Source organism: Mirounga leonina, unplaced genomic scaffold (genome assembly GCF_011800145.1).
Source record: "Mirounga leonina isolate KUSES-001 unplaced genomic scaffold, KU_Mleo_1.0 Mir_114, whole genome shotgun sequence".
In the NCBI taxonomy this organism is placed as follows: domain Eukaryota; kingdom Metazoa; phylum Chordata; class Mammalia; order Carnivora; family Phocidae; genus Mirounga; species Mirounga leonina.
The window spans coordinates 30466871-30489880 of record NW_023270265.1 but is presented as its reverse complement, the minus strand read 5'-3'; the positions used below and the strand labels follow the sequence as shown (position 1 = coordinate 30489880).

Below are 23010 nucleotides of genomic sequence, written 5' to 3'. Positions count from 1 at the left end.
AAATAGGTAGGAAACATGGGTGGTTCCTACCACTCCTTTACATTCAGTTTTTGTTTCTTTAATGGTTTCTTTTCATACATTAAGAGAGGTGTCCTCGTGACTCCTACTGGTCTAAACCAGCTTAACATAATTTACAAGGACCCTACATGAATAGATTCTATGTGAGTCAGCAGACCGCAGGCTCTCTAAATATGTATAATTAAAAATTCATGCTGGCCCTTACTTTCCTCTTATCTAAATAGAAATGCAACCTAACGACTTAGATTTCTTCTAATCATAAAAGTACATATTACTCATGAGCGATGGGATCAGCTGTAACATTTATTAGGTGCTGGAGGCGGTCAAATTCTCCTGATCCCACAAGTTTGTGTACTTCAGAACTGTAGCCAGAGTTCACGGCCTCCCCCTTGCTACCCCCCGAGTGATACCTGGGAGGATGTGGATAAATCTTCCCTTACAAAGATTGTTCACTTTATTTCAATCTCTAAACAACAGGCAGAAAATTCTTCAACATTTTTCAAAGATGGTTGAAAGGGATACAATTTTACGGCATCATGTGCACATTTTAAAAACTTGTCAAATTGCTTTTCATCTCTTAACACATGCACTCGAAGGATGGGAGAATATCAGACTAAGCCCCATTTTTGCAGGTAAGAAAGGTGGGAAAGAAAGAGATTTAGGGGCATCTCTTGGCTTACATATTCATATAGGTTTTAATAAGAGAAGGAAGATGGATCAACTGAGTCACCCATAAAAACTTCAGTTTCTGTTTGCTCCAGCTCTAAGTGTTAGGAGCCTGTGGGAGGAAATTTAGGTCTCTCTAAATTTCTCTGAAGCGAGTAGGCCTCAGACTGTGATGAAAGACTTGCTAAAAAAAAAAAAAAAAAAAAAAAAAAAAAAGGTGGAAAAAAAAATAAAAGCTCAAAAGTTTTCTTGGATAGCCAGAAAAAAACCCAGATCTACAGTATAGAAAGAAAGTCTTGTTAGGCAGAATTTTCAGATAATAAAAGCCATATCATAATGATTTCTAATTACTTTGTCTAAAACTTCAGAAAATAACTATCCAAGAATAAGATCAAATGTGAGAAACAGGGTGATATTTACATAAAGGAAGCTTGGGGCTCACCATAGCTCTCTTCTCTTTTCCCTGTTAAGTGACCACTTGGGGCACTGAGATTGTTTTCAGTGCCTGGCACATAGTGGGCACTCAGTAAATGTTTGTTGGATGGATAAGTGGTTTAATGAGTTAATGCTGATGATTACACAGAGACAGTGTTGAGTCTGAAAACTCAGCGTGGCCAGTGATCTGGAAACAGATACACAACTGCCCTTTTTCTAGATGTACTGAATGTTTGCTAGCCAGGTGCAGGTATTTAAGTTTAAATTAATTAAAGTTAAATACAATTTAAAATTCAGTTCCTCAGTCATACTAGTGGTTACTGCATTGGGCAGTATACATTACGGACATCGCAGAAAGTTCTATTGGTGATTAAAGAAACAAAGGAGCCTCTGGGAAGCACAGATAAGAACCTGACCTTTACTCATCAGCAAGCCCGGCACCCTCCAGAGAGCCATCAAGAGAGTTCCAGGTGATGGGGAGGGAAAAAAGACCAAAGAAATAAAAGAAGATCCAACAGGACCTCAACCAAAGGGCTTGAGCTTTGGGAAGAAAATTTCCAGAAACGGTAGCTAGAAAGGAAAAGGGAACGGATGATTGGTAAGTGTACTTAGCTGACTCTCCTGTTCATCCAGCCTGAGTGGTGTTTGTTCCCTGTGGGCCTTAGCTACACAGCTCACTGTCAGAGACACGGAAAGAGTTGGCTGATACTGGGGAACGACAGAGGTAGAATAATTCAGAGATGTCATTGCCTGGCAGAGATTCAAGAATTCCAATGTACACATTTAGAGATGCCTACATTAATAGGTTGACTGTCTAGGGAGTTTAGCAGCATTTATAAGAGAACAGAAAACTTCCTAAGTCACAGGATGTCTTGCCCTAGTTTGGAGATGCCTGACACAAATAGCTTTTTGCAGGACTTCTACTGCCCTTGTCCGGGGCAACCACGAGGTTCTAGAAGCCAAAAGGTGACAAATTTGGTTTAGTTTCTCTTCAAACTCCAGCAACCACTGGGCTTCCCCACAATCAAACCCTTGGATGAATGAAAGTGTGCTTTGCATGTAACTGCAGTATATCCACCAATGGGCTTGCCTTGACTAGACCGTTTCTATATGGAATCTTTGTTCTCTACTTGTGATACAAAGGTTTGTGCCCATCTTCAAAGGCAACATGGGCAGGTGGGGTCGCATGTCTTGATCCAAAAGGATATGAATTCACACATTGGTCTATTAATTGAGTAGGAAGGTAAAACTCTGTCCTGATATGGAGGGTGTTGAAGGCTTCCCGCTAGTTTGGTGATGCTGAGATGAATATTGAGGAAAACCCATGTTCTGAAGCCTGAGCTACCCAAATAGAGGGCAGCGAATGAGGTCTGGGGGAGAGGGTGGAGCACAGCACCTTTACAACTGATGGCTTTCACAATCTAAAAGCATTACCTTCAGTATCTAGAAAGACTCCCAGGGCCAAGTTTTGCTTTCAGAATGATTAATGATATTTTTACTTTAACCAGTCTTTGTATGAAGCACATTTCTGTGCCACTGATAGGATTTTTTGAGAGCCTACCATGTGCCGTGTTGGGACACAGAAGCCACCTTTGGACGTCATGTCCTCTGTTATCTAAAATAGCTTAGCGTTGTTGATTATTTAGTATGTACCAGGTATAGATGTTATTATATTTATGAGATGTTATTATATTTAAACTGCACAGTAAGAGGCGCCTGGGTGGCTCAGATGGTTAAGCGTCTGCCTTCAGCTCAGGTCATGATCCCAGGGTCCTGGGATCGAGCCCTGCATCGGGCTCCCTGCTCAGTGGGGAGTCTGCTTCTCCCTCTCCCTCTACTGTTCCCCCTGCTTGTGCTTTCTTGCTCTCTCTGTCAAATAAATAAATAAAATCTTAAAAAAAATAAATAAACTGCAAGTAAGCCTATTAAGTATTGTCTTCTCCATTTTACAGATAAAGAGATGAAGGCTTAGGGAGGCAGATTCAATTGCCCAAAGCTACAAATGCTAAGTTAAAACTGGGGGTCTGTCTCATTGCAGAGTTCATACTCTGAACTGGGACACCTCTTGGTAGAAGCTTATTCAAATAATGGTACAGAATTATTGACTTCAATTTCATGTTTTAATAAGAATGCTGTTGTGTCACCCCTCCTGTAGCCTTCAAACATAATTTCTGAATACATGTGAAGTTTAGTTTTCCTGATCAATTGCCCTTTAGAAACAGGAAAAAGAGGGAAAGGGTAAAGGTTGAATATTTTCAGCATGCAAATTTACACAGACCAGTAGCTGCAACACAAGATAGGAAAATGTGTGCGTGTGTGTGTGTGTGTGTGCGTGCATGCACGTGTGTGGGTCCATGTGTGCTCCAGATTTCAGCTGCCTTTGGTCTACTTAACCACCCTAAATGGGTGGTAAGCTGTAGAAAAGATCTCCTGAATATCCAAGACCTTACTTTAGAAATTTAGGTGAGGTTTGAAAATTCTCTCCACTTCTCTTAAAGAGAATAAATTGATTTCATAGGCTATCCCTTATTTTCCTAACTCAATATACCTATAAATTGGATAGAGTTCAGATTCTTAAACCCATTTATTCCTTGACCCTCAACCATTCCTGCTTTCCCCCAATGCCAAACAGAGCTTCAAAGAGAATTAATTTCACCGATGTGGGATGAGTTTAGCAATGTTGGCTATAGGAAGAATCAGCTCCCAAGAATCCAGCTTCAATATCAAAATTGAGTGATAGTAGCACATACCTTTTAAACTTGTAGATTAGAAACACAGCCAGGCCAACAAACACCACTGACAAGAGCATAAGCATGGCCGAGCTGCTGTGCCCAGCACTGGAGTCCACCAACGGAGCTAGGAGGAAAAAGCAGATGGCTCACTTGGAAGCCACTAGATGGAGGGAGTTCCCATTGGAGAAAGGAGGCCGGCTGATGTCCCATCCTTATACCCAGTCTCCAACTGCCCTGTACTGTGTGCTCTCAGGAAGCTTGGTTTCAATGATGAAAATAGTATCCTCAATCACAGCTTCTTAGGACAAGTAAACTCCTCTGCTCTGCCTGGAGAAACTTACTGTTCTTGGTGTAAACTGAGTAATGTGTATCTAGCTAAGGGGAGTAGAGAAGAGGGGCTTGAGTGCTCTTTCTCTTAGAAGGCCTGAGTACCTGTCAACATAATTACAGGTGGCCCATTGGGAACTTTGGATTAAATACTGATGCAATGTTTCATTCTCTTCCTTTACACCATTCTGTGAAAACACTGCTGGGTGGGCACATTTAGAACCTCCCCAACTGAAAAGTCCTATATTAATAAGAGATATTTAGCAAATAGGCTCTCCTGGAGAGCCGGTAGAGGATGCCCAATGGGACATACATTTTCAAATTCCTTTTACAAATCAATCACTAGAGCTGATCTCTGTATCAATTTAGATTTACCTGTTGTAAATCAAAAGGAGTTTTAAAGTTATCTCTTGTGGCCTCCCAACCAAGATTCATGGAATCGGAGAATTGTAGAAATTAAGACACCCTGAGGACTACCCACTATAATCCCGACTGTTGTGGATAAAAACAAATAAACAAACAAACAAACAAAAAACAATTAAGTCAAAGCCCAAGGAAATTGTAGATTTTCCCCCAAGGTCATCCAGAGATTCAATAGCAAAACCACTTCTAATGAAGTCTTCTTGCTACCTCAACAGGAAGCCCCAAGAAAGTTGTGATTAATCTTTCGTAACCATCACTACACACAAGAGCCCTGCCCACAAAGCTATTTTCAGGCCTTTGTGGAGAAGTGTCTGCTAATGATTTCCTCCCTTTTCTCCCCAGGATAATAGATCACCATCCCCATTTCCCCCTGGATCCCAGCAGGCACTCACCTAATGTCAGCTGTGTGACAAACACAATAACTTGAACCCCTGGCTTCAGCTCAAACTGCACCAAGTTTTGGTTTAGAGCATTAAACAGCATCTCTACAATCTGGAAAAAAAAAAGAGAGAGAGAGAGAGAGGTGCACAGGAAGACATGACATGAGACAGTCCTGCCTCGTGGAGCAAGAAACCAGGGTCAAGAGGCAAACAGTGACCAAGTTCAGTCAGGAGACAGGCTAGTGGGACATCTTCATCAATCTGGTTCTCACAGGCCTCAGAGCCCTGCGAGGCCAAGGAAGTGGTTGGTGTTATTCGCTTACCCTGGAGAGCAGAGTGAGACAGAGAGAGGTATGTCCAAAGTCACTCAGTGAATTACAGTTGATAACAGACATCGATGTTTCATTCAATCCCTGGTTCAGTGCTTTTTCATCCATGCCTTTATAACTCACCGTAGCACAACCTATTGTGGTTTCCAATGAAAGGACATCAACCCATCATTAGTTCTTTAATCTAATGAAGTAACACACACAGGGTAGAGCGGCCCCTGCCAGGATGAAAGCCGGGATTTACATCCCCAGCCCACTCCTCTGCTTTGTCTCTTTTGGAGACAATGGGAGGCAGACATCAAAGCGGCAGCGGCCTTCTTTTTATGGAATAATTTTTCCTCTTTACTTTACCCGCCAAGTCTCGGAACACATAACATCGATTTAATCACTCTGTAATTCCCACATGAAAGCTGGGGCCGACTTGGGCTATGGTCCCTAACTCTTATCTGGCTGTATGCGCCTTAATATCACAGCTGCTATTCATCACCGTAATTACCTATTTATCTAAACGGATGGATATTGTAGCTTCCAAATATAGTTCACACATGCCACTTGCTATTTCAGAATGAAGAGGTCTTGTAAAAGTGATGCGTGCATTGAGAAGCTGAATTTATTTCTGGCCAACTTGGGTGTGCAGCCCTGCACTGCGAGGATCGGCTTCATTTTCCAGAGGAACGGACTGTGATGGGTCTCTGCTGCCTAAGGAGGACTGTGGACGGCCGTGGGGATGAGGTGGCAGCCAGGTGAGTATCGGAGGGACACGGAAGATGTCTGCACAATGACTGCCTTGTGTGGGAGCAGATGTGTGCTTCGTGTCGACGTTGAGAAGCCTCAAACTCACTTTTTTCTACCCCTCCTGACTTAGCGTCACAGGAAGGCAGGGAAGCGTGACGCAGAGCACAGCCCATGAGAGCCCAGCAGGAGCAGGGAGTAAGAGAGGGAGAACCAGCTCCTTGACTTCCGGGACGGCGTGCCCATCACAGGAACCACACGCCCATTCGATGAGGACGGTAAACCACAGTCCCTTTGGACATGCTGTTTCCTTAGCCAAAACGCAATGAAGCAATCCATCTCTCTCCACAGAAACACGTTTAAAAGCAGCTCATTTTCTCTCCTGAAGCAGAACTTAAATTGACCAGGATCTTTAAGGACAAGAAGCCTATTTTCCCAGAAACATACAGGGACACTCAGATCCCTCCTTCTCTCTCTCCTGTGTCCCCTTCCCCCTCACCCCCCAGGGGCAGGTCACTGGGCAGGAGACCTGAGGAAGTTGCGGGAACGCCAACTGCTGGAATGAGTGCTTCTGGGATGCCTTCCCTTCTTGTGTGCCGAATGCTCCAGTCTGCGTGCACCTGGGCATCTTCTGGGCAAGCCTGTTGTTTCTCACAGCCCTGGGTGCTGGACAGACGGACAGGCCGCTGGGCCAATGGGAGGAAACTCCCCTCCCCTTGTAGCAGGAGGTGAGGTTGTGTGCCCTTGGACTGGGAGGTGCAGGCAAGCACCCCCACCAAGCATTCCCTCACTTACTTGTTCCAGGTCCTCTTCGTTGCCTTTCCTCCTCTCAGTCAAGTTCTTGGGGGGAAGGATGAAGAGCTCTGCTGAAGTGGGGAGGCCAGGGAACACGGCCACCAGGATCTGGTCTTCCGGGACACCAGTCACCTGCAGAGAACACAGAGTGAAGCTGTGGGGGAGCCAGCCTCCCCGAGTCCATGACAAGGAGCAGAATACGCCCGGGGGTAAGGCTCACTTACACAAATGTGCTGCCTTACATGACCTGGGAGGCACGGGGCCCAGTATATACCCAGGCTTCCTTTCTGTTTCCCCATAGAGGGACTAGGATTGGTCTCGCTACCTCCCCTGGCTCTTACATACATTTTTACTGAAACTAAAATACTACAGTGATTTTCAAAATAGCATTTGCTAGGAACACTGTCTAAAGCCCCTCCCATATTTTCCATTTTTTCTGCACGGAGAGGACTAGAGCTTCTGGCAAAAGCACGAACGTACTGGCTGCCAGCAAGGAATAAGAGGTTACAAGCAAACGTGGGGAAATGCAAATTTAAAAAAGAACAAGACAAGCAGCACAATTTTCACTTACTAAAGCAGGATTTTTGTATTAAGTTAAAATTGCTAATATTGGTGAGGCTTCAGTTAAGAGGCTCTCTCATTTGTGGCTGGGCTCACTAAAAATCAATGCACATTGCCAATTTGCTTTTCAAAAGACTTACTTTAAGGCCATAAAAATATTCAGAGCCTTCATTCAGTAACTGTGACTTGGAGTGTTTGTCCTAAGGAAATGATCCAAAATATAGAAAAAGCCACATACAGGAAGAAAAACATTATTTATAATAGCAAATAAAGGGGGAAAAACTGAAATATGCAAAAACTTAAGTAAATAATGGTATAATCACCCGATAGAATGTTATTTTACCATTACGATGATAATTAGTACAGTCAGCCAACATGGAAAAACACTTATGATAGCTGCATTCTGATCTATTTTCTTACATTCCTTTGGTTACAACCCTATAAAAATAAAAATGTGTAAGAGTAAAAAAGCAAAATAAAACACTAAAAGTTGTGTTAAGATGCTGAGATCATGACTGAATTTTTTTCTATTCAAAGGATTATATTGCTTTTTGATAAAAACTTAAAGGAAGCTTCTGTCTGGAGGTAAATTCCTAAAGCAAACAAGAGTCTGAGTCACCCCCCCACCCCTTGTAAAGAGTATGGTTATTCTTCCTTATGTGTCTCCTGAAGGTCTTTTATCCAGAACCCCTCCTCTTCTTCTGCCAATTCAAATAGGGTAGCTTCTGATTTGGCGGAAATACCTGCTTCCTCCAAGAAGTCTCCCCTGACTATCTCCACTTGCAGTGACCTCCTCCATGTTAGTCTCTCACACCAAGCACTCCCAGATACCATGTCTACCACATTTCAGGGACTTAGATCATCTTGGCTGTGACATAAATGTATCTGGCTGATATAATCTTTTCTCTGATAGGTTCTTATGAATGTTTACCCAAACATTCCTGGGGGTCTTTGTGGCTATCTCACTGTTCTGAAGATGCTTGCACAGAGTAGAGACTCAATAAACAGTTGCTGGATTGAATAGAAGTTGGGGAGTTGTTTCCCATCCACTTAGCTCTGATTCCCATTTGGGACTAGGCTCACAGATTGGAGTCCATTCTCAGGGACATGATAACAGTGAGAGCACCAACTTGCAGAGAACTAACAAGTAGCATTCAGAAGCCTGAAAAGTCCCCAAACACAGAGGATCCCTGGGAACTGGCTTTGCCAGATGCCTTGGTTTCCTGATGGAAGGCATGATCCCAAGTAGCTGAAAGTCTTGGTGCTCAAGTCCATGGGGCTAGAAGGTCTCATCCCTCATCCTAACCAGCCAGGGGAAGCAAGTCTCTGGAGACCATTCTGAAGGGAAAAGCACAGAGAAGCACCCAGTGGAGTGAAGGGGGTAAGGCTGTGAGCACCATTGTTAGGCTGACCCTTCATCCCAGGGAATAGTGGTCTCGGGGTGGGGGGGGAGGGGTCAGTCAGTTAGCAACCTTGGAGGGACTCTGGAGCTGTCTAGATTCACTTAATCCCATCCAAAGGGACACTTGAGAGACAGGTCCTCATGAGATTTAAGGCCCAGGCATCAACCGACATGGCTGATTATTATTATTTATTAGAATTATTATTATAATTACCAAGTCATTTATTAAAAAGCTAGTATGTTTTTAATAAACACAATCATGCAAAATATACACAATTCTGGATGTTTCACAGTCACAGGGCATATTAAGAGCCGTCACATTTCCATCCCTTTCTATGAATAATCTTTTTGTAAAAAGATTTAAGATGAAGATCGTCTGGTAGACAACTCCCCACAGGAATGCTCTCTTGAATCACTCTCTTTTCCTTCTTCTTCTTCTTTTTCTTTTCTGTCAGCTCCTTTTCCAGGTCCTTCTCTGGATCATCCTCCTCTGCCTTAGGGAGCATCAGTGTTCGTGTCTGCCCTGCCCCCCACCCCCTGGGGGTGGTCTAATCGCCTCCACAGTCTCAGGTCCCACATCTCTGCCTTCGTTCAGGGAACATCCACTTGACCTTCAGATCCATATTTTCAATTCCCCTGATTTTCTTCCCAACTGTTCCTCATGTGCTCCAAACTCACATAAAAAAAAAAATCACATCGTTGGGGCGCCTGGGTAGCTCAGTCAGCTAAATGTCCAACTCTGGATTTCAGCTCAGGTCATGATCTCAGGGTCATGAGATTGAGCCCTGCATCAGGCTCCATGCTCAGCGGGGAGTCTGCTTGTCCCTCTCCCTCTGCCCCTCCCCGCCATTCGCTTGCTCTCAATCCCTCTCTCTCAAATAAATAGACAGATAGATAGATAGATAGATAGATAGATAGATAGATAGATAGATAGATAAATAAATAAATAAATAATAATCACACCATCACTGCTCCTCAAGCATGTTTCTCTGACATGGTCCAACAAAGGGTGAGGCCATATCCTCCCTGCTCTGGAATCAGAAAGCTTCTCTTCTTCTCATTCCCACTACATACATACTATTAGTCACCAATTCTACCATTCAACTTCCCAAGTAACCTTGGACTCTTTCTTCTTCGAGATCTTGTTACCTCTGGTCTGGAGAACTGCAGTAGTCTTTCAACTGGTCACTTTTTGTGAAATTTCTCCCCCACTCTATTCACTTCCCACCTCAGCAGCCCATCCTCTGTACTGTTACCAGAATGGGTGCCTGAATATAAATCTATTGTCAGCATTTTTTCCTTAAATTAAGAAAGCATTTTTCCAATTCCCAGTGCTTACTGGGTGTCTGTCGGACTTCTGCGAGCTTCTCTGATGCTTCATGAGCTGACCATCCTAGCTCAAGTCCAGCTGCACCGGCCTTACAACTTATAGAATACCTACACTAGACTCTGCCATTTCCCCAATATGTTGTGTTCTTTCAGTAGTCCATGGCTTTGCACACACTGTTCGTTCTACATGAAAGACACCATCCTCTTTCTGTTAACTGTCATGTATCCTTTAAAACTGAGCTCAAGTATTCCCTGCAAAGACTATTGTAATAGCTCACAAATATTTAATGAATCACAAATAACGTGCTAAGCCTGCATTCCCTGGATAGAGTGAATCATACTTTTCTCCATACTCCATGCTGGCCATGCCTCTGCCATAGAACTAGTCACATGTTAGACTCACCTCTACATTTGAAAACCCATGCTGCATTTTTCATTATGTTCTAGTGCCTTGTTCTGAGCAAAGGGTTAATAAAACCCTTTCAAAGCTTTCTAAGGCCAATCTGACCATGGGTTAACCCTAGAACTCTACCACCCTGATGGCATGTTCTGTTTTCTGGCCTGTAGCCTTCGGATTGTCATGTATAGTCAATGGTGGTCTTGTGAGTCTGAATACCTGGTTAAGAAACCCCCTTGGTGGGCAAAGAACAAGCCTAGTGAATGAGATTTGTATAGACTCAATGAGTGCTCCCTCCATTAGTTCATTAAAGGGGTCCAGCTCTTGTCTTAGAAAAATTCAGTATAAAGATAGGGCTCATTCTCATCCCTAAACACTGGTTCCTGTCTGTCTGTCTCTCCCCCCACCCCCCTTCCCTCCATCCTTCCTTCACCCTCCTCATTCTTATATCTCTTTTGACAGAGAGATAATCCTTATATAACTGTAGGATGGTGCTTTTAACCCATGAAAATTTATTCTGGATAGACCATTTGGTTCTTTCCTTTACCTAATAACATGTAAGCAAAGATAAAGCCGACTTACTTTAACCAAAGCTCTCTTGATGACACTGCCAATATCTTGCCTCCACTCAGGAATGTCAGGGTTGTGGTAATCCAGGTTTGGAGAGAATGACAAGAGTTGGGACTGGAAATATTCTGCAAGGACAGAGGGTGTGTGAGTGGGGCGGAGAGAGGGGTGGCGGACTAGCAGATGCCATAATCACTGTGCTTGAGGGAAAGGGTCCACTCTTCCATGTGGCCTCAGCTAAAATCCCTTCCTCTTGGCGTGTTTCTTGGCTTCTGAAAGAAGGTGGGATTTGGTGACTGGAAGGGGATTTATGCTCCTACCATGTAGGAGTTCCTTGCATCTTAAGCCCTTCTTCTGGCAAAAGAATATTACTTGAAATGAAAGATAAGTATGAAACCCCAGAAGAAGGAGGTTATTTGCTACTCGTGATACTATCATGCGAAGCCAATGATAAAGCTTTGACAAGCTGGGCTTGGTTGGAAGGGGGCCTTGCCACTTGTCCTCCCCTTGGTTCCTCTGACCTTCCTCCTAGAAACTATCTCAGAGGATCAGATCGAAATCCTGTGTGTAGGGTGTGGGTAATGTTCAGTTTCTTGACCCGGCTGGTGGGTACACACATCTGTTTACTTTGTGGTAAGTCATGAAACTAAACACTTGTGATGTGTGCACTCTTCTGCATTAAATTTACACTTCAGTAAAAATGTTTGCTTGAAAAAAGGTCCTCCAGGTACCTGATGAGAGAGCCAGAGTATCAAATTTGCAGAAATGTAGGAAAAGGTGCTCACCTGATGTGAGGCTGAAGAAATATGTTCTGAGTCAGAGGATCACATACCTTAGTACAACTTTTTTAGAAAGCCCCAGGTATAGTGGCAGTCTTTAGGGGCCTGGGGGAGGTTGTGTGGGATGGTGCTGGGAGCAAAACTTGATTTAAAATAAATTTAATAATTAGGAGTGTTTTTCCGGATTGGAACAGGATAGCGGCCTTATCCACTCTTCTTTCTATTTCTGCCCTCATATTCTTAGCCTTACTCTTGAGCCTTTGCAGCCAAGGATGCTAGAATTTTCCAACAATCAGAATATGTACTTCATCTCAGTAACTCAGCCTTTAGTTCTGCAGGGTCAGGGAACCATGGCTCCTCTTTTGAAATCACTGGTCCCCATGGTCACAGAGGGTCGGTGCTGCATACATATCATAGATACCTCAGCAGGACATCGGATCTAGGTGCTTCTATGATAGTCTTTCTAGTTTAGCAAACTTCAACTTATGATATGTGTTTGTCTAATGAGACCCCATCAGGATGTGATACAGATACATCTTAGGGAATAACAGATGCTTGTCTATGCCCATGTGTGCCAGTTTCTCTTACAGCCTCAGTGTCTATTCAGGAACAAGGTAGAAAGTATGTTTGGAAAATTCTGGTTGACCTACATAATTTTCCCCTAGCCTGGGGAATTGCCAAAGCAGTCAGGGGTTGCCATGAGGGTAGGCAAAGGGGATTGGTTGGGCCGGAGGGAACATCACAGAACAACTTTCAGAGCTTACCGTGCACAGCAATGTCTTTTGTGTCCTGGATAAGGGCATTCCCAGCAGCCACCTGGACAGTGATGGTGTTGGTGCCTTCGGCCAGGAACGTGAAGGAAATGCTGCTGTCCAAGGTGATGAGGGGCTAAAAGACAGAAGGAGAAATAACTCATTTAGTCCTCTGTGGGATATCAGATTTGCTTCCTTTCTTACAAATCTCAGACTGTCACAAATCTGCATGGTATTTGTGTGTCCCCAAGGGATCCTAACTTGAAACAAGAAAAAAGAAAATGGCTTTTCATAGCTTTCAAAAACTGTGATTATATCCAGTATCCAGGAAGAGTATTAATATCCTTGAAATACACTGTAAAATGTAATCCCAAAAGATGAAGATAAGACTGGACACTCTGGATTTTGCAAGTCACTCTGTTCCTTCTCCTGGGGCAAAGTAGAAGCAACATTTGTAACCTATTCCAGCTGGCTCTGGGAATAGATCATTTATTTTTCTTCTCCTCCAATATTCTGTGTCACTTACATTTCTTCCTATATTCCACTGGACTACAAGACCTTTCACAGAGGTGGCCACATTTTATTTACTTCTGTCTCATCCATCCTGGCACATTACTTTCATATAGTAGAATATATATGTTAGTTGGATGCATGGTCCAATAACTGGCATTTTGCTTTATTATATCTGTGTTTTCCATTGCAAAGCATTTCTAACATTTTAAATAGGTTGGAAAATAATAAACATACATATCTGTGACCGTTTTAATTCTTTTTTTCTTTTTCTGCTTTATTTTCCTGATCACAACATATACAGGTTTCCCCCAAGGATAGAGAGAAACAGAATATATTACTTTCCTGAGGAGTAGGACCTTGATAAAAGCAGGTGCTTCTGGGATAGAAGAATGCAGATCCTGAGGTTGAAGAGTCATTATTCAGGGGTCATCTTAAGGCCTGTGCCCTTCCAAGTTCCTGTTGTTTGCAAGGTATGACATAACAGTAGGAAGCTGCTCTAAGGCAGCTCTTAAAGAGATGTTACAAGCACAGATGAGCAGACTCCCTCTCCTCTTTGTGTGTCAGGACAGCCATGGGATGGAGACCAAGAAGGTAACCGTTAGGGGAGGCACAGAGCAGCTCTTGAAGGGCGTGGGTATGGGCCAGCACTCAGGCACTCCTGACTGAACATGGCCTAGACGTGTGTGCCAGAGTCCTGCAGAGGCTCAAAGGTGTGGCTTTCAGACAGCGTCCCTACTGCAAGACTAGAATTGCTTTCTAGCTCAGACTTTCCAACTGGGCCTCTGAAACCTAATTTGATTTCTTCTGCTTTAAAATGCCAGAGTTGGGCTACCATTGTACCACAAGTATTATGCCAAGTGAAATAAGTCAGTCAGAGAAAGACAAATACCATGTGATTTCATTCATATGTGGAATTTAAGAAACAAAGCAAATGAGCAAAGAGAGGAAAAAGGGAGAGAGAGAGAGGCAGACCAAGACACAGACTCTTACCTGCAGAGAACCAACTGATGGTGACCAGAAGGGAGTGGGGGTGGCGGGAGGGTTGGGTGAAATAGATGATGGGGATGAAGGAGGGCACTTGCGGTGATGAGCACCGGGTGATGTATAGAAGTGTTGAATCACTGTATTGTACACCTGACACTAATATTACACGGTATGTTAACTAACCGGAATTTATTTATTTATTTATTTATTTATTTAGATTTATTTATTTACTTATTTGAGAGAGAGAGAACATGAGCAGAGGGGAGGGGCAGAGGGAGAGGGAGAAGCAGGGTCCCCGCTGAGCAGGAAGCCAGATGTGGGGCTCAATCCCAGGACCCAGAGATCATGACCTCAGCTGAAGGCAGACGCTTAACCCACTGAGCCACCCAGGTGTCCCTAACTAACTGGAATTTAAATAAAAACTTTAAAAAATAAAATAAAATAAAATTCTGTAGCTCCCTTATTTTATGACCAGGCTGATAGCTGGAGTTGGGCAAGATGAGAGATATTGCATGTGACATACCTTCTTCTCTGCTACATGAAAGAAAGCAGTGAGTATAGAAAGGAGGGCACTTGTGTTGAGCACTGGGTGTTACAGGTAAGGGATGAATCAGTAAGTTCTACTCCTGAAACCAATATTACACTATATGTTAACTAACTAGAATTTAAATAAAAATTTGAAGAAAAAAAAGAAGAAAGAGAAAACAGTCTTCCCTTTAACTAAGGGCAGAACCCAGAGTTCAAGTATTCTTAAAGCTCAGTGACAGTACACACAAGGGTGTGGCCTTCTGAATTCAACAACGAATGAGTTGCAAATAGGTTCTGTGATGTACATCAACTCCCATGGGCTGATAGTGGCTGTTCAGTGTCCTGTGTTGAGAAGGAAGCTGAAGTCAAGTTGGGTTCAGCATACCAGTGTTGGCCATAGCAATGGAATAATGTGCCACAGAATTGCCATTTCTAGTGTAATAAGAACAAAGACTTGAAATGCTGGCTTTATTCAGTTGCTATTGTAATAAATTACCTTGGGCAAAGTAGACCCAATTTTTAGCCTTAGTTCTTTATCTGTTACATGAAGGGTTTGTGTTGAAAGAGCTGTGAGCATTTACTCAGCAATCGGAATATACAGGATTGATAAATGGCTTGAGGCAAACTTTCTAGTCCCTACTGGTCAACCCATTCAATCTTATCTATTAGGAGACCTTCAGTTGCTTCATTACCTAGTCATATTCTTTGGAATGAAAATGAGATACCACTTATACCCAACAGAATAGCTAAATTTTCTTTAAAAATGATAATATAAAAGATGATTAAGGATGCAGAGCAACTGGAACTCTCATACATTTTTTGGTGGGATATGAAATGATACCACCACTTAGGAAAAAGTTTAGTTTTACAAGAAATTGCAATAATTTTTCCAAAGTAGATGTACCATTTTATATTTTATGACTTAGCAATTGCAGTCTTGAGAATTTAGTCAAGAGAAAAGAAAACATATGTCCACAAACCAACAAAAATGTTCATGGAAGCTTATTTGTAACAGCCCCAAACTGAAAACAGCCCAGGAATTCATCAATAGGAAAATGAATAAACAAGCCATAGTATATCCATACAATGAACACAAAAGAAAAAAAAAAGATACATACAATAGTATGGATAAATCCCAAAACTATAAGAAGCAAAACAAGCCTTACATAAAATAATTCATATGGTATAATCATATATATGAAGTTCTAGAACAGGCAAATCTAATCTATGATAGAAAAGAAAGAGTGGCTGATTTTGGGGATTGGGGTAAGTATTGACTGAGAAAGGGAATGAGAGAACTTTCTGGAGTGATGGTAATAAATATTTTGGTGTATATATGTATATATATATAGAGAGAGAGAGAGAGAGAGGGAGAGAGACAGAGAGAGAGAGAGACAGGAGTTTAGGTTACATGTGAATGCCTTTGTCAAAACTCAGGAAGTGCACACTTTGGATTTGTGCATTTCATTATTGATACCACCATGGGGAAAAAAGTGTAAGCAAATACTGAATCCTAGTCAATAATTTGCAAGCTGAAGCATTTAGCACAGAGTATATTGGTGTCTAAAATTTGAAATGGGTGAAAAAATTAAGATTAACTGATGGGTGGACAGAACAGACAGATAACCAGACATTTGATAAAACAAAAATAGTAAATGTTAATGGTAGACTACAGATGGTGGGTATATAGATATGCACTATAGAATTATTTCAACTTTAGTGTATGTTTGAAGTTTTCCATAATAAAATGTTGGGACAGAAAACATGAAAGAAATAATCAATGTGATTTTATTTTTCCTGATTCTATGAGTGACTCTCTCTGACCATGGCTATATTCCATTGTCCTCCATTTTAGTTCCCTGCCCTCAGCTGTCATCTTCCCACCTCTCACCAGCAGGCAGTTTTCTCCCTTGACAGTTGTCTCTTCATGAAACCTTCACTACTTCCATGTCATCTTCTTCAGCTCTTAGTGGTCCATGTGCCCCCCCCTCCTTTCTCTGCACTCTTGTAGCCTTAGACTTGGGTATTGGTACTCTGCCAGTCAAAGGAATCACTTTTTTTTTTTAAGATTTATTTATTTATTTGAGAAAGAGAGAGAGAACAGGGTAGGGAGGGGCTGAGGGAGAGGGAGAGAGAATCTCAAGCAGACTCCCCACTGAGCATGGAGCCCAATGCGAGGCTCCATCTCACAACCCCGAGATCCTGACCTGGGCTGAAATCAAGAGTTGGACACTTAACCAACCGAGCCACCCAGGCGTCCCTAAAGGCATCTCTTTTGAGAGGAGTGGAATTCTTCTTGTCCCTGCAGATTTGCTCTTCCCTCCATCTGGTTGCTTCCCTAGGAGATCCAGGAGCCAAACAAGGGTGCAGGGCTGCAGGACAAAGGGGATGCCATCTGTGGTGGGAGGGAGCGTGCCATCCTATCAGCCAGTCAGGGCTCTGAGTCACAGTAAATGTTGAATGGGAACACTTGGTCCCCAGGTGGCAGACCACAGGCTTCCATGCAAGAGACAGGAGCTAATTTTGTTTTCCAAATTGCCTTTGTTGTTCATCAACTGATATGGCATCATGGCTGATTTCACCTTCCTTGTAAAGCTGGAACACTCAACAGTATTCCTGAATTCTTTGTTGGCCACCAATACCTAGTGCATAATGCTAAATTAAATCAAGTATTTTAAGGTTCATTTACTAAATCTATTAGGCAAGCAGACACATTTATTAAGCCAGACCTCTGTTAATTCAAGCAAATTGGCCTTTCAGAGCTTTATAAATCCAACAGGCAGCTGATTGACTTCTCTGTCTCTGTACTTTGTCCAAGCTGCAGGGCCAGCCCATGGTGAGACTCCTTGGAATAATACTTTATTCCCTGCCTAGGTTGTGGGTTACATTCCTGCCCACAGAGAATCCCTTATGTGCAACAGGTCACATATTATCCACTGAGCCCAGAAAGATACTGACAAAGCTCTGGGTGACTACTTAGTTATGGGATTTCCACTTGACTAATGGAACAAGGAGCTTCAGGGAAATCTCTGAATGCAGCCTACACCAGTTCCCAGACGCTGTAAGTCAAGTTAATACTGAACATTATAAAACCTCCACAATCTAATTGTATCCCTTGCTAAAAGCTGCCATTCCCAAATTGGACAGACTATGCTATCACTATGCTTGCCTTACTTAAAGCCTTCAGCAGATTATACAGTTACATGTAAAAAAAGTGGAAAAGGCAAGATACATAATGGTGGATATACTATGATTAGAACTATGTAAAACAACCTGAAATATATATACAAAGACCAGAATGAAACAAAGCAAAAGGGTATCTACAGATGGGTTATGGCTTTGGGATTAATGTGAAAATTCATAGTTATGGGAAAAAATCCCCTCAAACCTTCACACACACACACACACACACACACACACACACACACACACTCAGACATATATCCAAAAGCTCATCAAAAGTTTAAAGTATCACTGTCCATGAATCTGGTTCTATCTTCTGTCATCCTATAATAAATATGAACTTCAAACAAAAATCATCATTTATGCCACTCAAAGCCACCTGTTATGTATCCCCCCTACCTTTCAGTTTTTTCTCTAAATTTCTGCCCAAATGAATCCTCTGTTTTGTCTGAATCTGTCTATACAGAACACAACCATGCCTTACCTTTCCATACAAATATCTTTCCCTTCCTTTGCCTCAATTCTACTGTTTTTTCAAAGCCAGGGTAAGACCAACTTCATCCATGAGTCACTCCATGATCAGCAAGGTGTGCATCCATCACCATCTAGGCTGCTTGACTGGGCCAGTAACATTACATTCCTACCACCATATCTTAGAGTACCTATAACTTCATATTCTCAAATGGATTATTTCTTAAAGGAAACAGATGGAATTTGCACTGATTTGTATTCCTCACAACATCTAGCACAAAATATGGGCCCTTGAAAAAGAGCCACAGAGCTACTGATGCAATTTCACATCTCCCCTGATAGGTCTGTAGGCATATGAGACTATTATTGGATTAGGAATGCTTGCTCTCTTCTATTTACTTATAGATCACAGTTGTTCACCATCACTGCATTTGTGTCCATCATGCCTTCTCACTTGGACTATAATCTTCTTGAAGGTAGGGACAATGTTGTATGTGCTCCTCTATTCCAGAGAGCACCAACTGAAGGGCTAGATATAAAGGCAGGGGTGAATTAATTCTTCTTGAGAACTTGATTTAATTCAACCATCTGGGTGAACCTGCCCAATTCTCTTAGTCACAACACACACAACACACACGTGTGTGCGCACACACACACACACACCCCATAAAACATTACTTTCCAAGATTATTAGCCTAAGTGTTTTCTCTGAAAAATGGGATAATTTCTCCATCAGTAATGTCCTAATGATTATATTAAATAATGTGTATGAAGAGCCTCCTACAAAGCAGAAGTAGGAATAAATGCTCAAAATTAGCTTTTATAGATCAGTTTGCTACTCAAAGGGAACTAAAATAGCTCCAAAATCAGAGTGCTCACCAGAACACTCAAAGACACTCATTAATTTGCTAGTCAAATATGGTGCTCATTGGGGCGCCTGGGTGGCTCAGTTGGTTAAGCAACTGCCTTCGGCTCAGGTCATGATCCTGGAGTCCCTGGATCGAGTCCCGCGTCGGGCTCCCTGCTCCCTCTGACCCTCCCCCCTCTCATGTGCTCTCTGTCTCTCTCATTCTCTCTGTCTCAAATAAATAAATAAAATCTTTAAAAAAAATATGGTGCTCATTGGATCAATTATTGGGCAATGAGGTCATCTTGATGTGTTTCTGGTATGGTGCTGGTAAAAAGCACTGAAAATACACCTTGTTCAACTGGACCAAATAACCATTCTTCGAGGTGGGAGAGAAACCTATAGAACCAAGTCAGATACACCATCGAGATGTAGATGCCATTGATGTAAATGATGAGCACGACAGTGACTAATATTTTCAAGTGCTTAGATTCTAAGCACATCTAAGTTACTAATATTTACTATTACTAATTACTACTTGATTACTATTAGTTACTAATAGTTATTGATGTTATTATTCTGACATTATAATGACCAAAACTGAGGTTCAGAGAAATTGCATGATTTGATTAAAGGCACACTGCAAAAAGAATCTGAGTCTGGACTGCAACCCAGATTTATCTTATTTCAAAACTACTCTATGCTGGGTATTTGTGCAGCACTTCATGCTCAAGCTTATAGATGGGAATTCCTAACTGAAGCAATATGTCAGGTCATCATCAAACCAAACCAAAACAAAACAAAAACAAACTATAATGCCATTCTGTAATTTAAAATTTCCTCACTTAATATGACATATTATAGATAAGCTAGATAGATATTTCAAATAATAATTCAGTGATGTTCGTGGATTAGATATTAGTATCCTTGCTCTACCCAAAGAAAAAACACTGAGATTTAAATCAGGTGATTTGTTCAAGTGAACACAGATAATCATTAGAGAAATAGAAACTTGACTCTGCAGTCATTTTATCTACTTCTGTATTTATCAAAATTTATTGGGTACTAATCTAGTAAGGGTCTTAAAATTCAGGTCTTAGAATACTAAAGAAAAACAAAACAAAACACGGAAAGGGGAAAAATGGCACTGTAGAGAAATGCTGTGTCTCTGGCTCCTCGTGGGTTCTGAGTAAATCACTGTGTTGACAATGGCCAATAACTGCCCTCCTTGTGCACAGGAGCCTCAGTAAAGTTCAACAGGTAAATGAACACTTAACAGAAAAAAATTCCCTGGCTGGACAGCCAAAAGTTCTCAGCAGAGAAATGAACTTAAAATCCTGTTTCTAATTTTCTCCTCCCAAATGATTTTCTCTTTTTTCATTCACCATGTATGCATGCAGGATTTTAGGGTCTGTAACCTCTAGAAGACAAACACAGTGATGCAGCTAAAGCATCCTTGGGCTGGGGGTGGAGCATGGTAGCTGGGAGTCAGGAGACCGGGTTATACAATTAACCAGATGTTTGACCTTGGGATGCTCATCTCACACAGGGAGCTTTACTTCTCTAATATACCAAATGGGGATCTTAATAACCAACCTCTGTATCTCTTGTCCTGGTGAATAATAAATTCAGAAATGCAAAAGCATTGTAGCCTATACTAAGAAACTGACTTGAAAGTATACAGCATCAACAATTCAAACAGAAAAGGGTCCCTTGGGTCCATAAGTGTAGTTCTTTTGTCAACCCATCCTAACTCCCAGTTTTTATATCAACATTAAAAGCATCCATTTAGTGAGTACCTAGTGTGTGCCAGGGAGATATATAGCATCTCACTAGATTTCACAACAGCCAAAATGATACAGGCATTATTCTCTCCAGTTTGTGTTGAGTGAATTAAATTTTAGGTCAAATGACTTCCTCAGGTTCACACAGCCAGCAATGTTACTGTGACCCCAAGGTCCATGTTTTCACCACCATATCATGCTGCCTCCCTAAGAAAGAGCAGGGGTGAATCTTCTCCCACTCTTATCATGCAGGGGCTGAAGTTCTTTTTGGTCATCTCTAAACAAACAAAACCATCATTGTTCATTCTTTTTTTTTGAAGGAATTACTACACCAGAACTGAGAATTTATTTCCCCTTTCTTGAGATGTCCAGCATTTCTAAGTCTGATATGATATCTTTATTAAATTATTTTTTTAAAATGGAAGATCTCAGGGTGCCTGGGTGGCTCAGTCAGTTAATCATCTGACTCTTGATTTCAGCTCAGGTCATGATCTCAGGGTCGTGGGATCAAGCCCCATGTCAGGCTCCACATTCAGCACCAAGTCTGCTTGTCCCTCTCCCTCTGCTCCTCCTCCTGCACATGCTCTCTCTCTCATAAATAAATGAATAAATAAATAAATAAATAAATAAATAAATAAATAAATAAATAAAATCTTTTTAAAAGATGAAAGGTCTCTCTAAGATGAGCAATGCCAATCACATCAAGAATGGCCAAGGAAAATGTAAAGACAAAATCAGGAATAGAGAAAAACATTAAGCCCTTGCATTTAGGGACCCTCCGCCCAACTGCTCCCAGCTCCTCATATATATAAGTGTGGTCATTGCTGACACAACTGTCACCATCACCAGTAGCTGGGAGCAGGGAGGATGTGCCAAGTTCAGAGTCTGGCCCTCTGAGTTCCCTTCTTAGAGACTTGTCAGCATCGCCACGGTTCCCACAATGAACCTTGGCCTTCGTAGATCACCTAGTAGGTCTTGGAGAAGGGTTCTTTACATGCATTGCCCCACTTGATTTTCACAGCCCTGCATTTAGAGAGAGAATTCACATTTCCAGATGGAGTCACTGGATCTCAGAGATGCTAAGTGAGTCCTTTAACATTATCTATGTTGTGAGTGGAAAGCCCAGGATTAAAAAAAAAAATAGGGCAAATGAAGTTTTAAAAATATTGATTATGGAAGCAAGTTTGTAGAGCTTCTCAAGGTACTCTTTCTTCCTTAGGATTGTTTGAACTTTCCCTATTATAATAATGAACCCTGGTATAGAGACGTATGTGATATTCAATTATGTGGATTCATAGCTTTACTAAGTACTCCCTATTGCTCCCATCCCCGGTGCCCCCAACATCAACATGGCAGCTGGAGCATAGGAGAATTCAGTACAGATCTACTCAAACATGCATCAGAAAGGGCCAAACCTTCGTGCTATTGCCAAACCACCAGAAATAGGTAAGGGTCCCCAGCTGACTGGGCCACACAACTGCACTGATGTTGACCTCCTTATTTCTTATGGCGACAAATGGCACTCGGAGATGAACATGTTCCACAGGACCTGGGGGAACATGGGAAACAATGTCAGTTTTTCTGTTCCTGGAATAAACAAACTTTATCATACTCCCAGATTCTTAATCTTAACCCCTATTACCATAAACCATAATAAAACAAGGATCACAAACTCAGAAATGTTGAGATGTGTGCGTGTGGTTGTGTGTGTGCATGCTTGAAACAAAGCACCTGGTATAATAGGGAACTCAAATCAGGCTTCAGAATTTTTGAGTGACATCTGAAATTCATTTACATCTGATGTGCCCAACCATGAATGCTTATGAACCTCCAATCCAAGGACAAAACTAGTTGACTAGACACTTAGCCAATAAATAGGAAGAGAAAGAGCAGTCTCTTTCATTTCTGACAATTAGCCTATATTGTGATGTGGGGTCAGTGCATCACATGAAGGGCTCTTCCATTATCCTTGATGGTTAATTGGTTCCATCCTTTTCAACAATCCGCCATTGTGCCAGTCATCTGCAATACTCAGTGGGTGTCATTCAGAAGCTGGCAAGGCTGTTTTACAAAAGG

At 41.9% G+C, this 23010-nt stretch overlaps 1 protein-coding gene across 1 annotated transcript in view; it reads right to left on the bottom strand.

The window, feature by feature from the left end:
- The window catches only part of SORCS3 (sortilin related VPS10 domain containing receptor 3), a 577834-nt gene that overhangs the window by 2616 nt on the left and 552208 nt on the right, over positions 1–23010 (bottom strand). The window contains exons 20-25 of the mRNA XM_035028663.1: positions 22350–22483; positions 12637–12760; positions 11109–11221; positions 6838–6969; positions 4994–5093; positions 3870–3975 (exon numbers count right to left, since the gene is read on the bottom strand). Coding sequence (XP_034884554.1) covers positions 3870–3975; positions 4994–5093; positions 6838–6969; positions 11109–11221; positions 12637–12760; positions 22350–22483 — 709 coding nt within the window. The remainder of the gene's footprint in view (positions 1–3869; positions 3976–4993; positions 5094–6837; positions 6970–11108; positions 11222–12636; positions 12761–22349; positions 22484–23010) is intronic.